Raw genomic sequence first — 17,771 nt, 5'->3', positions numbered from 1 at the left:
ACAAGCTCCGGTAGGTACGCAAAATTTTTCAATCGAATAAAAAAACGATTTTTCGATACTTGGAGAGTTTTTGTTCCGTGGTGGACGTTTTACTCACGCATATAATTGATCATCAATATTTTCGATTTTATTTCTGAATCAGCGAATCGTTTTTTTTTTAACCCAGCAATGTAATGCCCGATGCGATGTCCGAATCGAGCTTATCAATTCGAACCTTGGACAGACGACTAATGTTCCGTTATTGCAGATGAAATCTGTAAAGTATTTCGCCGCTGCAAGAGATAAATCGAAGTATTGCCGAGATTGAACGGTTTTTAATGAGACAGATAACATTAACAATAAGTGATTCTCGCGAATATCATTGGAACTGAAACAAAACGAGTTTTGATGGAGATTTGGAGTAAAGATTAAGCTCGCTGCCAGAAACGGGCGTCTCTGTAAAATCTAGATCTTGAATTAGTGTTCGTTACACTTCCCTATAGTAATGCAGCCTCCATTATATTATGCGCTACATAATAATCATCGGATCTGCGATCGCGTAACGTCAGTGAACTGTTGTAAGAATCTCTTGAATGGTAGAATTTTTACGAAAATTGCGTCCGTTTGCTGAAAAGTATCATTTCCTTTCCTCGTTTCACTGATCATTTGTCATTTTATCATCTCATTGTTAGACGTTGAGTTTTTCAGAATTAAGTATGCAGTTAATACGCAATTTGAGGCCATATTTGCATCGTCGTTTGTCGATATTATTCGTATGATATTTATGTTGGAACGCAATAGCGATTTATTATCAGCTGAAAATGAATCGTGGTGATGCAAATTGCAAATTCCCAATAAGCGACTGGAGGAGTTTTGATCACCATACAGACACGAATGTGATAAGAACGCGATATAAACTTATATATGCGAAAATGAGGTATCGTGGTATGTTTTTACAAGCGAATAGCTATGTAAGATCTGTTACATGAGTTGATTTAATTATTTACCTGTTAAATAAAAAACAATTCAAATATTTAGTTGTATTTGAACGCAGACTAAAAAAATCATTCACGGTGATTGTCGTGACAACGTTTGCAGTGTGAATCAAGGTTTTGAGTCAGCACAACAATTCTCATCCTTAATTTCTCCACAATTCGCAGCTTTAAAGACTTTACCTCTCATCGTATTAGTATAGCCTCGGTTTTCAATTAAAGTTAATTAACCTGCCTGATGCACGAAGTCTTACGTAATTACCAAAACGTTCAATCTCTGTAAAATGTATTTGTTTCGTCTAACAACATTTCACGCACCGACCGATGCCTCTATGAAATAATAAAAATTCCACCAAATCTATTTCCAGAAATTTTCATAAAGAGCTCTTGTTCTACCCGCGGCGCCAAAAACCCAACATCGTTATGGCCGAAAGAAAGACTCTGTGGGTCAGTTCATGCGAGACACGTGGTCGTAAGTAGTTTTTAGGAAGCTTGTATTTTTTGGCAAGCTTGCGTGAAAAGCATATAGCTAATGAAAATGCAGAGCAGTCGTTGTTCCATAATTCCAAAATCAATCTTCGCTATCCATAGCTTCGGTTATTTATCGAGGAAACGTTATTCGAGAAGAAGAATTCCTCCTAAATTCCATTTCATCTCATTCAATAACATTGGCTATATTTCATCAGTTTGCAGCGTAGATTCAGTTTTTGAAAACACGATTCCTCGAGACACGTGATTTGGCATTTGAAAAAGCAAACGATGCTATTGCGCTAAAATTACAGCAATTTTTTCACCCACTGTAAAATTTTTAAAACACTTTGAGTGGAAGGTATTATATTGCACAAATAATTTTCTTCTCTTCTAACTCTATTATATGTTTAGTTCAGTTCTGAATCGTACGCCTACTGGGTCTAAAAAGTCGTTATTTGTTCATTGCACACTGTACGAATGGCTTTGGGCCAAAATTTTCAGATCTACGGTAGCAAACAAAGTCTCATAAATAACAGAACAAAACAGTGCATTTGAGAATATATTTTATGTTTATCTATACCCAAATTTTTCCCCTTATTATTTCTTAACACGTGTAAACAGACTTGTAACAATGTTTATTTACTGGAATTTTCCATTTCTGAAAATCCCCAGTCTACAGAAATTCATTTTTCCATTCCAAAGCAATTTTACGAATTACGACTACACGCACATAATACTGACAGAAATAAAAATCAGGAATGATTATAGGTTATGAGATAGGAAAATATACCGGGAACTGCAAAATATTTGTTGAATCATGACAAAAATATAATCGTTGAAATTGAACCGCGATTTAAGTAAAACGAGTAAAGAACTAAAGGCCGAAGCTAAATCCGTGAAATTACCGATCACCATCTCATATTACAATCGCCGAATTTTAAAATCGTTTAAATCATATCAAGTTCCTGAAAATTACGAAAATCCAATTAAATCATTAGAATCATTATGCCTGCACCCCGCGAATTGAACTATTTTCAATTTCCTGGTTCTCCAAGTTCACGAATCATCGTTGGTTTTATGGATTATCAACATGGGCTTGATATCCTAAAATTTGAGAGTCGTTGCTATCGCCGATCTCAAAAGTTCAGCGGATGCAGTTTCGGAACTTAGAGTACGTAATAAAATCTGGCTAATATTGGACGAATGAAAAAAAAATCGTCGGTTTCCACAGGATTGTAAAATTGCTGACCACTGACGCTGACCAGCGTCGGTGTTGCCTAAAAATAGCAAACGCTCTTGTCACGCGATGAAAACGACACAAAGATGTCACGAATGTGACGCAGTGAAAATTGGAGGGACGCGGAGTTTTATTTTCCCATCAACGACGTCACCGACGCCCTTTTTTCTCCGTCGCTGCGACGGCACATCTTTCGTGTTGACAGAGACGACGTCAAGTCTCTCGGAGGATTTCGAAAATAGCCAATGACTGTTGGCAACTTTATACTTGCCTACACAGCCATCGTGCAACGTTTGCTGCCGTCCAAGATTCTTGGCTATTAACTCGCCGCGGACACAAGGTCCGTCTTATAAACAACTCGCGGTGTGATTTTCTCTCTCTTGGTTTAGAATTCGTCGAATTTTCTCGATCTCGAGACCTGCTGTAACGAATACAAATTTTATCCACCAGAGACCTATTAAGAACAGCGTTTTTGCGGTTCTATTTTCTACGTTCGTGAAAAATCAAGATTATCAGACATTCAGCCTTGGTACTAATTATTAACAAGGTCGACGCTTAAAACAGCGTTAGAAAATATTTACAAAGAGTTGAATAACGGGGTCACTGAACTTGAATGAAAAAAGATCCGTAAAAAACATTTCACCAAATCCCTCACGATTGACATAACGATCAACCACCTAATTTTGTTTCCACCGCACGTAGAATTTTCTTGAAAAACAAAATTCTCATTGACTCGCGGATTTGACGACTTCTAAAAGCTATGCTTGCCTATTTTTACCAGCGTTTATACTTGACCGATTGTTTTCATTAGAAATGGCGGGGACTATCGTCAAATTTACTGCGCACTGTTAAATTTTGGAAAATCTAAAGCCTATATGACGAGATTTGAGGCTTAACAACTATTTCACTTACGAAAGAAGAAAACAAAAAAAAAAAAAAAGAAAAGAAGAACCAGGAGAATAATTTAGCAACTATGCGAACGATGCACGTTAATTCGGGGGAACGAGAAGGAAGAGAAGCTCAGGATTACCTCAATAACAAATCTCCAATATACGTATTAATGCCAATCTTCGACAGTATTCCCTGATTATTGTTTTTATGGCCGGATCTGTTATAACAACTCACGCGTCTACCTTCGATTATAATGAAATCTACGGATAATGCCGATCGTTAAACTCTGTTCGCGTTTAAATAATTACGTACGGTCATTATCATTTATATGACGCCGACAGGATGTTATTAAATGTGATTATTTCAATGAGACGATGTATTATGTACAAATTCGATATATCTAAATTATATAATAAAACCCTGCCTTCCATAAAAGTAAAGAGAAAAAAAAAATGCCGAGAATAATGTTTATTCTATCTGTATTTTTATTCCTTTATTCTTTTAATTTAAATTGAACTGAAAAAAGGAAGAGAAAAAAATAAGCACTGCGGTCGGAATGAGGTCCCCGGAAACGCGCTCGTTTTACGGAATCACAATAGGAAATACGATCGTGAGTGCTAAATTGCCGCGAAGGACGATAAGCTCACTGGCACGAAAGAACCACAATTCGTTTGGTTGCAGAAACGATCTGGTTACGATGCCCTCGATGCACATTTTGTTTCAACAAATTTTATTGGTGTAGAATATGCGTCACAATATGCGTTTTGTAGAATTTCAAAGTGTCGAAATCTAACTCACAGGAAAACGAAATTAGAAACATCAGAATAGACAAGAATATAGAATTGTTAGAATTCGAAACTTTTGTTTTTCTACATCCTACCTTTCTGTACTTTGACTTTTATATGTTTCAACTTTCTACCTTTAAGAATCATTCATTCAGCAAGTTTTTATATTTTTGAAAATCATGTTCTTGTAAGCATTCTACTCGGTAAATTTGAGCCAGTGAAAATTCACTGATTCCTGGTTAGACCTAAGTGTACCACTGGAAAAAACTAGTGCATATACACTGACGATTGAGTGAGTTTTCACTGATATTTCACTGATTTTCAGTGTATGTACACTAATCGTTTCCAGTGATATACTCATAACTGATTTATGTTTCAAGAGTATTTTCTAATCTTTCCACGTCTATAATCCTATCCAAGAGACAAGATGGCCATGTTTCTAGTGGTGCTGATAATCCGGCGGCATGACGCGAACGAATTTCGCACACGCAGATCCCTGATTATCATTCTTGAGCTTGTATTGGAATTGAACGCTGTCAAAATTGGCAATCAACTAGGTTATTCTACGGGACGTATATCGTGTTAAAAGAAACTGCGTTTGACTTGACAGGCGGCTTTACTCATGGCGGATTAAGTAAGCTGACAGCTCAAGCGCTTATTCGCGAGTGATAGCTTATCTCGATGTCGGGAAGTAGCTGACACTTCACTTTCGGTATATTCTCTTTTTTTTGAGAGACATTCATGACAAAGTGAAAAGTTCAATATTTAGGGATGTGACATAGGAAATATTTTAGTATTTTCGTTCGTACGTGTAAGTGACTCGTGAAGCTGCAAAAAAGAAATGCAGTCTGTCCGAGTCTGGAAAAATGAAGCCATGATTTTTCTAAATAAATAATCAGTGAGAGCGTGACACGACTGTCACAAAATTGAAAGCTAGTCTCGCGATTTGTTCACTCAAAGCTCGTATCGAAGACCTTCTGTAAATCTCAATTGGCACCTATGTATGCACGGCGGCATGATTTTATCCCACCAAACTTACGCGACAGTCGAGCGATAATATTCATTGTCAACAAAGTTATCTCTCTACTCGACAATACACGTGACGAGTGGGGATGAAGCTTTACAATACAAGTTGAACCAACTAAGTACACAACAGTAAGTTATAAAAGCTGTAAACATTGAATGGCAAACAATTCACTGTACAACTCGTGATTAACTTATATGCATGTATATACAATACCTGACACCTTTTATTTTTGAAAAATATTTTTACACCCGCATACAATAGCAAATCTTTATAATTATAAGACAAGTGCTATCGCATTTTAGATTTATATATAGCATCCAATAAAATGTTGTTATCTCAGAAAAAATTGCAGAGGCACACACCGCGTGTAGGTACAAAATTTTCAATACAGTAAAACGATGAGAATTTTTTACCATCCGTAAAAAAATTCGCACTTTGATACGTGAGTAGACGTATCGTATCCGATTGACCAAAAGCCAATCACGAAAATTTTACTCCGAGTCCGCTAACATAAGCGGATGAAAAAAATACTACGAAAAGAGAACATGGCGCACGCGATATGTGGACGGATGTACATTTAGTGCTACTCGTACGTATTATGCAGGTGGCGAACGGGCGAGAAAGTCTTTCACCGTGACTCTCGCGTCTAGACGTAATTGTGCGTGCAGGTGAGATTATCGTTTCTTATAGTTTTCAAAGGCGTGCACCTGATGACGTATAGATTATACGCGTCGTTCTACGCAGTCTGGAGTCACTTTCATTTGCGTGGGGGCCAATCGCCAATAGCGGTCTTGCAATTAATGTAAAAGAATAACTATTCGCCTTACTTTTCGGGTGGGTAAAGGTGTCTTTGAAAAAAAAAAAAAAAAAAAAAACAGGCAGAAGCCTGAATATACGATGCTTGTGATAAATAATTGCAATAACGGGGACAGTGGTCGGTAACAAAAGGATGCAAGGAAACAAGAAGGATGCCCAATTATAATATTGCTGACATGAAACTAAATTTAAAAAAAATCAATAACATGTAGGTAAGGATTATCATGAAGGTGACTTGGGATGGATTGAGTAGAAAATCACCGGAGAATTCAAGCCAAGAAAAGTAAAATCTTATAAATTTTACATTTCCTATGGTGAATATATGGAGAGCAACTTTTTGGAGTTAAATTTATGGGAATTGCAGCAAGATTTATAAACCCGATAAGAAGAGTTACAATGTGCTCAGGTAGATCTACGACGATTGATGTAGATTTGACTCAAAAAAATTGTTGTCCTTATATTCCAGGCTCTATTTGTGCAGAAGCTGCGATAAATGTTGACAGAGATTTTCTAACAACGACAATAAACTATTATACAATGCTGAGTACGTTTTACGAAGAGAAATGCAATCTCTTAGCACGACTATGAGTCGATTGACGGGTGAGGTGAGTCAATGTTCGATTTCATTTTCAAAACTTTTTGTTTACCCAGACTTCTTTGAGATAAGCAAAGGAATGCGGCTAACAGACGATAGGAATGAACTTACAATTAGATACACATTGAAGATTTGAATTGCATTACTAGATTAATCATCACGACGTTTCACATCGCATTGTCATGTTGAATAAAAGGAAAAGTTTATTATTGATGCGAATAAAGTTTTATTTTGTGCGATAATTCTTTTTTTCAAGGTATTATACTTGACGAATTTGAATGTTTCGATGAAAATGTCCATCATTCGATATAACGTAAGGTTGGAAAAAAACTGTGACGTAACCGAATAAAATTAGACGGTGGAAAAATTTCACATGAAATCAGTTCCTCAGCTTTGCTTCTGCACGTGTGGTTAAAAAGATTTTCGCGAGTTCATAATCAAACTTATAATATTCTATATACAGCTTGAGTCCGTACGTACATATATATAGAGTCGCGGTTACCGTCTCTAGAATTTAAAGAGCGAATAATTTGACCATGACAAGCATTCGCCAATGTCAAGTAGCCAGCCGATCGAGGCTGACGGATATAATAAGTTTTGGAAATCGGTGGTATGCATGTACGATATACCTAAACATATTTATAAGTACGTAAACATCTATGTGGGTGATTTTAAGTAGGTATGGACGGAATTTCTTTTGCGATTCGGTAGTAAAAATACGAAAGTTTTCTACTTAAGTTGAATGAGCTGTCAGTGAAGTATAATACAAGTACATGTGCACATTCTATTCACATCACGAGAACCAATTTATTCTGTATTTAAATGCCTTTCAGTCACGTTATGCTTTCATCGCTGATCTTGACTTTACCGTTGAAATTCTTCTGATGAAAAATCACGTACCGGCGTTGTTGGATCTACAATTTCGTTCAGCAAGGTTTGGTATGCATTTCTATATCGGAGAAGAAAAAATTCTGACAAACGTTTCACGTGTGTAACATACATCGGTGAAATAAATTTGCGGTTAGGCGTTAATACCGCGAACTTTTTGCACGAGACAAATTACGTGTACGATTTATTCTCAAAGCATGCATATATATAATTCACATAACAACAAACGAAAATGAAGCTTACGTTTAGACGTTAAAAGATGAATAGACCGTCTGGCGTTCTATACCAGACGGAGAGAAAGGTTGTGGAAAGTAAAGTACATGTGTAACAGCTCAAATCGAACCGCGATAAATTTGTGCTTACGTTTGTATGAATGTGAGAGCGAAATTCATGCGGGAAAAAAAAAGAAAAGAACCACGACGCAAGTCGCTTCGAGCTAAAATTACAATCGTCTAGCAGGCTGACAGGGTGCTAACTGCTGCCGACTGTCGAGATCTGGGTGCGGTCTTTTCGCCCTAATTTTACCGATTGCTAACTGAGCGTCGCGTCGGAGAGAAAGAGAGATAGAGAGAGAGTGGAATAAGGAACCAGAGAAAGCAAAAACAAGGTGCAGACGATTTATTAATTTGCCATTTTCGAATTGTTTTATAATTGTGATTAGTTGAGCGGGAGCGGTGGTTTAACGACTCGTGGATAATTGAGCGTGTCTCCCGAATCGTGACATTGAAAAATTTTGTCTACATAAAATATACATCTGCGACCTAACCCAAAGAGTTATTTTTGGGTTAGGAGAGCCGATCGTTATTACATGGACAGGGTGAACGAAGCGGCACGAAGCATATTACAGCGACGTATTTACTCATATACGACGCGACGTTGACGTAATTAAAAATTCACGCTCGGATATATATTTGCGAGACTATGGCACAGAAGTTCTCTCTAAAATCGACGTCCGTAAACCAGCTGGTAACCACACCTGGAAATCATTATAGAATCACGAGAAGATAAGAGAATCACGAATCGCGTTCCTGCAGAATGCAAAATTTTGTTTCAATCTTTCAGAGTATTTTTAAAAACTGGTTATTAATTGACCGGTTCACCTTGTCAACTAAAAATCGCGTTATACAATTAGACGTTGGACAATAAAGTAGATACGGCCGATTGTTTATTTACGCGCTGCAAAATATCAACTGTAATAGATAAACCTGCGTTACATAAGTACGCGAATAATCGACAGTGAAAAAAAAAAAATCGTCAAATGGCGCCCGGCACGGCGCCTTGGAGACTCGACTTACACACAGAATCGTTGTTCGGAATTTGGTTTACGGCCAAATCTGCGTCGTCTCGCCGTTTCATCTCAGGCACGTGACTTGAAAAGGTGAAGATACGTCACTGCGTTACACGCACCGTTTACTCTGTCAGGCACGTTGCGTTACGGTTAATTTGGTATAAAAAAACAACTTCGCCTGTAAAACTGCGTCTGCCATATCCGCTGATATATTCGCAATTTTTCAAACATCGCGGATATTAAGTATAAAAATATAAAATTACATAAATGATTGTGTAAAACCGATAAAATTGTATGAAATAACAACACGTTGTCACCTGTAGTTACTCGTAATTTCACTATATACTCAAAATCGTTTTGAACGCATGATAAAAAATTTATAATAGCAATAGTAAGAATAATAATAACAATTTACCAAAAGTTATTTTATGAACCTCAATCGCCTCAGGGTATTTTTATATTTCAATTTATTGTCAGCCATTGCTGCTGCAGGCCAGCTTTGATCACTATTTAGAGACACCGAAGCTGCTCTCGCTTCGTCTACTAAATACGGTTGCGGTGATCACCGCTCATCCGTAGATTTTAAATCTCATCGTCAGCTTCCCGACGATTGCTGATGGCGTAAGATTTCCTCGTCCTTGAGATTGATAAATTGAAATTCGCGCAATTTATAATCTTTATAATATCCTTTTTAATTTGCAAATGCCAAATTTCTATACGTAAATGCTCGAGCAGAAAAAAAATCTTTTATATTTTCATGAATTATACTGTAATTGTAATTCAACTTGACGCATTCAACTCACGTTATTTTGGAATATAAATTTGGTGATGGACAAAAAAATAATGGCGAGTTATTCGACTACTGATAATATTTAGTAAATTAAAATACGCTGGACAAAAGTAATTGGATTCATGTAGGTATGTATGGTTTCCCCTTTCTCTAATCAGGTCTACTTGAAGCAAAGTTTGCTACAGGGATGGAACTTGAGGCGGAGGATTTCAGTAGCGTGGCGCCATCTCTATCAGACTTTGAGGACGGTAAAATTGCATCCAGATTATACCTACCTTCGGGAAATAAGAACGACTGACCGAATTGCAATGAAATTTATTTTTCTGCGATTTCCCAATGACGATATATTTATTCGCGTAAACGGCACCTGCGCCTTTTAAGATCCTCATTCAGAATTCAATGCAATCTATCGTGTACGTACGAATTAGCGAATATGATTGAAACAGATCCGACTTGCAGTCAGATTTATACAATCGTGGAAATTTCAACGTGGCAATGATACGTCACAGACAGATATATCGTTAAGGTCAATTACCATCAATTCCAGAAGGCCTGATAATTTAGCATGAACTTACGTGCGATTGCTCTTACAGACCGTGACCCCATTTCAGGCATTCAAATCTACCCTTGCGCTTTTGAAAATCTAATTGATTCCTTACCTGAAACAAAAAAAGTAAAAATCCATGAGTATACAAAGCGATAAAAAAGAAATCGGTACATCTTTAATGTAGGCAAATAGTTTTGCAGTGAAAAAATGGTGCTGCGGAACAAGGAATGGCTGAATGATTGAATTCCTATCCGATTGACATGAGTCGCATAGAATATTTTGTATATCAATTACCCATGGACTTCTTAATTGTACAGTGCAAGGCCGCAATTTTGTGTCAAGACGATACATCGTCGAAAGGAAACTTATCTATTATATATCCATAGGTATACATATAGTTGCCTAACCACCTACAAGGACGCGCGGTGGATTCCAGAGCCAAGCAGTTTTTATTACATATTTTTTTCACTCTTTTAATTTTACGCTGGATTTCTAACGTAAAAGCATCACATCGATGTCGTGGAAAAACTACTATAAAATAAAGAAAATAAAGATAATGCAAAACATTTGCCTGACAGTGTGGGGCAAAAAAATTGCCCGCATTTCCGAACCCACGAAACTGCTCGATCCCTCTGAAATACAACGTGAAATGCGACCATTGTTGAATGGAATGCTTTGTGTCCAGACCGCTGTGCTGTTAATTGGCGGATAAAGCTCACCTCGCATTCCTGTCACACATGACGTAATTACAAATACCTATTCTCGTACAATATTTTGTCGCATATAAAAATCGGATGAATTGAAAAGTTTTTTAGTTCACGTTATCGTGACCGAGCAGACGACAAACGACGATGTCAGCATCAAGCTATCGAACAAGTTCGACGATTAATCGACGATTAAAGATTGATTTTTCAAACAACCAAATGTTTTTGCTCCGATTCGGAAAGATCAAAGGGTTAGAGTGAGTTGCGTCACTTGATGCCCTGAGGTTTTTGCGCTCTTACGTGTAGGCGGATTTTCACAAACTCGTACGATATCAGTAAGAGTCAGAACCTGGTACAATGTGCTTCCAAGATTGAGATATTGAGGTTGTCAGTGTCAGAAGATACGGATCTCCATAAAGATGATGTAGATAGATACGGTGATAGCGAAGAGATACGACTCCACCGACTGAGGCCGCGTATTCTTAACGAGATCGCGTATACAACGGCCAATTTGCCGTATCAGATTAAGTAAGTAAACGGCGATATGGAAGTGTCGATAATTCGCAATTCGTCGTCGTAAGACCGAACACGTGTGAAAGATGAGTGGCAAACTCTTCGTTTCGTAGTCGACTGAACGTACGTGAATTGTTATTATGCAAGCACTCATCGCCGCGTAATGGCGTAAAGTTATCTTTCCTTATTCACGTTTTTCGTCCACGTGCAGAACATTAAATTTCTCAACCGTTGGACCTGCTTTTATTTACACCGCAAAGTACCGCACGTATCTTCAATGTGTCGCATACAGCTTCTTCCAATAAATTCTCATGACTGTCTCATACGGCAACACGGTTCGAGACCAAAGTTGTTACAAATCGTTACTCCTTCGGATTTATACACTGTGCAGAACCGAACGTGTCTTTGATTGAAAATTATTTGACAAGTGCATGTTTCGTGTATAATCCATATTATACACGATTTTTTTGAAAGGCAGAAATAATTGTTATGGGTTGGGAGTAATCAACGCGACGAGATTCAACCCTGGCACGGAATTCTCGAGTAAATCTATTCGCCACACCTCGTAATTTGAGGGCTAATATTTCTGACGGTAAAACGTGAATCGAAATTTATTGGAAGCATGCTGAGGAGTCATTACAGTGTACTAAAGTAGCTTCAACATTGCCGTAATTCATTCTGCCATGCATTTACCGTCGTTAAAATACGTAACTAGAATAACGTGATCATCGGAAAAGTTTAGATTTTAGAAATTTTAGACCAAAAGAGCTACTGAGCCAACGAAGAGAAATCAATTGAACGTTAAGTGCATACATGTATGGTACGGGTATAATAAATTCATTATCGCAAGAGATCATGCCATACGTGAGAGTTGATGATACAGTTTTGGAAAGTGAAACACAGCCCGACGTTTGTCGCAACAGGTTTCAATTCGTACGGTATAAATCTCCTCGAGCGATAAATGGTGTGGTGAATAAACTGAATGGCCAACCACACGGTTAAAGATAGATAGGTATACAATTACAATTACTTCTACAACGTAGATGATGATAATTAGATGCCGAATTTCGATTAGCCGTATGTCAACGGACAGTTGACAGCATCTCCAATATCGTTGAAGCAATAAATAACCCGGCGATGGTTATCTTGAGATTGCGTCCCTTTTGCCGACTTGCCAATGTAACGTTTCAAAACTTTTTTCACGCTGCTCTTTTTGTTGGCTCGCATTTACTTGGCGCCGTAGCAATGATCTATATCAACATTTTCGTCGTGGTTGAAATTAGTAACATTATCGTAACGAAACATTGGAGAAAAAAATCACTATTTTCTTCATTTTACAATGATTCCGAAGAGTCTAAGATTTCCAAATGCGAGTGTGCTTTGTTTTAAGTATTACGGTTCACTGAATTTCAGGCTATTTCGAAATCGCGAAATAACCATTTTGCCTCATCACGAATCGTCACGATAACGTTACCAACTTCAATATGATCATTTTGACAGAGACAATTCGGCTTCCCCTCAATTATCTGTATAATCGATGGTCAAAGTTTGTCCCGGCTGTAACTTTAAATGCTTCTCTGCATCAATCTGTGAGAAAGCTTACCGCAGTAGGTTAAAACCATTTACAATGGTCGAATTATCTATTGAACCAATATACGATAAGTTATCTATCGTTTCGACAATTCGCTAGGATCGGTCTTCGCCAACAATGTAAAAACGAACTGATTTCCTATGTCTGTTTTCCAATTGCTTTATAGCGCGTTATAAATGCCGGATACCTGTTCATCGATAAGATATTCATATTCGCGTAATGTTTTGACGTACTTTTGTTGAATGAATAATAATCTGGGAAATCCCACGGCAACGATACATCATCACAACAAGTACTGCATTTTTTTTTTTTTTTTTTCTCACAAAATATTGACCGAGATTAATCGCAGAAAAAATGCCGTCTCTATGCTGGCAACGAGGGAAGCGAAATGGATTTTAGTACCTCGGTGAGGTCTTGATCGGAACTCAAGATGGGTAGAACCGTATTTGCGCATCACAGATGGCCGTGCTAGTCTGTCTGTTGAATAACTAACTAACTAACTAGCCATAGTACCTCAAACTAAATATATTCATAATTGTTTTCTTCAGGCATTGACACCGCGCAAAGTTCAGAATGAAGACTCCGAGGCTGACGGGAAAAAAGAGAAGAGAATCCCCCCACCACCATGAATACACGGACACATTTTTGCCGTTGCTTAGACCATGACTGTTTGCGAATTGCTTATCGATGTGAAGTCTTGAATCCTATATCGGTGAATATTTATTCAGCAATTAGAATTTTAATATAAGAATGTATTCAGTTATCGGAATTTCATTATCGGTTGAATTTATACATGTGGTCAAAACAACACGTGAATATATACCCAGAAGTGATATGCATATGCGAACGCCTAAAGTGACTACATGTATACATAAAATTCAGGTAAATATGCAGACAAGATTTGAACGCGTGTGTGTTTCTCTCTTGAATAACGCCGAGACAAATATTATTTTACGATTCACGATGGGAATAACCGTAATCTAAGGATCAAGAGGTCAAGAATAGCAAATACGTGTAAGTATACAGCCTAGGAACCAACCGCATCGTATTCCTTACATTGATTCACGACGTATCTAAACACACGCGTGCATTAGCGTTAGAATCCTTCATGGATTTACTACCTTCGCACAATTGCTATTGTCGTAAAGACTATACTAAAAGGATATAAATGATGGAATGTAGATGTAAAAGACTGAAAATGAGGCGATTGAACGTATAAAAAATTTTGAAGAATAACTTCCTTAAAAAACTTATTTTCAATTTTCTCTCAAGTTAGATTGAATTTCATATCAGCTTTATTACTGCTTGGTATAGTTCCAGGTTCAATGATCGATACGCGCTCAATGTGTGATTCTCAGTGTTGACCAGACCCGGCAGCCTTCTATTTATATTTATAAACATGAATGCCAAGGATAAAATCAGCGCTGAGGTTTGTACCTTCATCCCGCGATCTACAGGGTATCATCAAATCGCTTTCGACCATAAACTGATAATCCGAGTAATGGTCAGCTAACGGGTATTCGCTCTAGTTAATGGGTCGTTTCATTAAGCCACTTAAGGATCCGTCGACGTACTTGAATTGGCGGCACGTTGTCTGATCCAGTTTTGATACCGAGACTGCTTCGAGTTCACGTATACGATAAAATGAATAAAAATGGTAAAACTGACGGCAATGGTGAATATCAAACGAAGCTAGTGAAAAACGAGTTAAACAAATATCTTGCCCTTCGAGAATTCAGATCTCACCGCATATTTGTGATTATATCCGGTTTCGATGCATATGACGGATATAACGCACTGTAATAATCCAACGAACCCTGAAACTGCAAAAGTCTCTGCATTCATCATAAATTCTGGACACGTTCGGTTCTTTCTTGGTCGTGTTATTTATCCCCATTACCAATATTAATTGAACTGCGAGCCTTATGGCAAAACTCACGAACTGTGCTTCACCGAACTCTCGATATAAATGAAGCGGTATAATATCGACCCGAGTCACGTCCGAATATCGTCAACATCAGGAGTCACGTGGGGGTCTAGAGAGGTCGTTAAATCAATCAATCATCTGTTACGAGCTTATCACACAAATTCGCATTTCCCGAACAGTTATACGTTTGTACGTATCATCGATTGATGACATTGTTTTACGGATATATGTTACGCCGGTGAAGTTACACGTCCCAAACGTAGATTCGCAGGGCGATTAATCCAAAAAAAACTCGAACCGTCACCGCATAGTAAGGGAGTCTGAACTGATCGAGCGACTGATAAATTGACTTTGGATGAATGGAAATGGTGAGATTCTCAGCCCGTTCCGTAAATGACAATGGCAATGGCTCTGTAGGGAATTCCGACAACGTCTGACCTTCGTCGATTCTTTGTCCTCGCATGTCTGTGTCAAGAGGCGGAGAATTCTGCAGCTGCAGATATGCGCGAGTGAATGCAGCGGGTATGATTGGGGAATGGAGGAAGATGAATATCGTCTTCATTATATACAGCAGACGAACATTACTATGAGTTTATTTTTATTATTAGCTGCGTTTTTCCTGCACCGACCACTTTTCGACGTTGTAACAGCGAGTTATAACTAATTTTGCCCGTTCCTTGTGTACAACCCTTTCAATCTCACTGATACGAATCGAAAAAATCGGTAAAAATCCTTCGGATCTTGAGTATATTCAAATGTATCCGATACTTGACGCAGACTGTCATAGACTGAGAAAAGCGAATTATAAGTATTCTGTGACACGTCATATATTGCGCAGCGCCGCATGTGGTTCCGAGGTTTCGATTTCCCTGCTGCATTCACTTCTTCATGACAAAATCTGACTCACTAGAACATCATTCTGATCAGTAGTTAATTTATTTAGAATGAGTAAGTTGTTATTGACCGTACTGCTTGCAATTAGGTTCAAGAACATTGAAATGAAAATCGAAATGATTATATTCGCAGTTGAAACGATATTGCATTTTCGGTTAACGGTGTTAGCATTACGAACAAATGTTTTGTGCTGTTCCATAAATTTGTATAGATCATATGAGAAGCATTCCACCTCAAATTAACCTACATTCGACCCTCATCATCGGTGTTTCTTTTATTTTTGAATATAGCGTGGAGTATAAAAAAACATCTTTCGCAGAGTTTGAGATGTTTTTGAACACGGGTTTGATTTTCAATGCTCTCAAAAACAAGAAAACCCACTTTTGGTTTAGAAGCTACAGACGAAATAAGGAATTGAAAAGTGAGATGAATACAATGAAACATAAATTTATATTTCTTCAATTTATATTAAATTTGATTTTTTACAATTTTTAGTTACTTCTTTACTGTGTATTTTTTAAAACAAAACTTCTTACTTCCATCTTGGTCTCAAAATTTCCGATTCTTATCAAAGAAATCATGAGAAAAATTTGAAATTAATCTATGGGGACTATTTTATTAACGCAATAAATTACGCACATTTATGTAACGAATTAGTATTTGACCACGTGACATAGATACTCGTACAAGCGACGGCGATGTGGTGTGAAAAACTTAGATTCGTGATATACTTATCGCAATACTGTCTAGTCTCGTGCTGCAGACGTGTAATATCACGTGATTCGGTTATGGAGCAGAGTTTCATCACGTGCAGCGTTTGAGTCACGTGAAACAAGTTAATGCTAAATATACAACGAGGCGGGATATGGATGGGTTTAGCAAAGTTAACCCTCGTTGACACCCCAACGAAGCTTTGATTGACTGCTCACTTTTCCATAATTGAAAAATTTTCAATAATCTTTTTAAACAATTTCATTTTATACTTTCCGAATTTCAATTCAGCAAGCATATTAAGGAATGTTTAAAGTATATCCCTGAATTTTTTAACTAAAATCCGACCAAAAAGTTGTTAATTACAGGTGAATGAAGCGCCATCCGGGTGCTTATATCGTGGCTAGAATTAAGCGTGTAAAAGTAGGGATAACTGGCTAAGAGAGGGTCAAAGGCCTCTGCTATTCCAGATAATTATGGTCAACGCGCTCGGCTGCTGAGTAAGTACTACTGATCCCCCTTCAGTTTCGGAGGTGCAGTGAAAATATAATTCTCGCTGTATACGCGAGTTTTTTTGCTCCTTCTTACTGATTTTGGAAAACATTATTTTTACAACAGTAAGTTCTAACAGTCGAAACAAGTAAGCCGTGCTTTCCAACAGTCATTTTGAGAGGGCATCGTTTCTACAAGGGCCGATACGTTGAATTTCGTTTCTACAAGTTGCGATCCTACGAAAAATGACAATTCTTTAGATGAAATGAATAAGTTTTTTTTCTACAACAATCAAATTCAACTACCGATTAAACCGGACGCGACGGAAATTTTTTATTCTGTCTGTTTTTGAAGTGCAGTAATAAAACTTTTTTTCTTGCTCGAAATTTGTAGAGTTTTGAGCCTCGGTGAAATCAAAAGTAAGTTGACATTAGTATTGAAAATATTTAGCCAAATCCTCCACAGCAAATAAGAAATAAAAAATTTCTCTCCAAACAAATGAACGAAAGTATAATCAAGATAATATTATAATCCTTGGCATGGATTGTCTATTCAACGCACTGTTGGATTGTCTTTACAATTCATAAGTGAAACACGTGAAGGTTCTATCATAAATTATGACATACGTTACAT

At 37.5% G+C, this 17,771-nt stretch overlaps 1 protein-coding gene across 6 annotated transcripts in view; it reads right to left on the bottom strand.

Moving 5' to 3' along the window:
• Positions 1 to 17,771, bottom strand: part of LOC124407069 — a 132,239-nt gene that overhangs the window by 63,896 nt on the left and 50,572 nt on the right. For 2 of the 6 annotated variants that reach the window (XM_046882888.1, XM_046882890.1), the window contains exon 1: positions 10,335 to 10,380. The exons of the other annotated variants lie outside the window; for them this stretch is intronic. In XM_046882888.1, coding sequence (XP_046738844.1) covers positions 10,335 to 10,374 — 40 coding nt within the window. In that variant the 5' untranslated portion in view covers positions 10,375 to 10,380. Of the gene's footprint in view, positions 1 to 10,334; positions 10,381 to 17,771 lie in introns of those variants that run through there. 6 annotated transcript variants of the gene reach the window in all.

The sequence above is a fragment of the Diprion similis genome, chromosome 6 (genome assembly GCF_021155765.1).
Source record: "Diprion similis isolate iyDipSimi1 chromosome 6, iyDipSimi1.1, whole genome shotgun sequence".
In the NCBI taxonomy this organism is placed as follows: Eukaryota; Metazoa; Arthropoda; class Insecta; order Hymenoptera; family Diprionidae; genus Diprion; species Diprion similis.
This window is presented reverse-complemented; position numbering and strand designations above follow the sequence as displayed.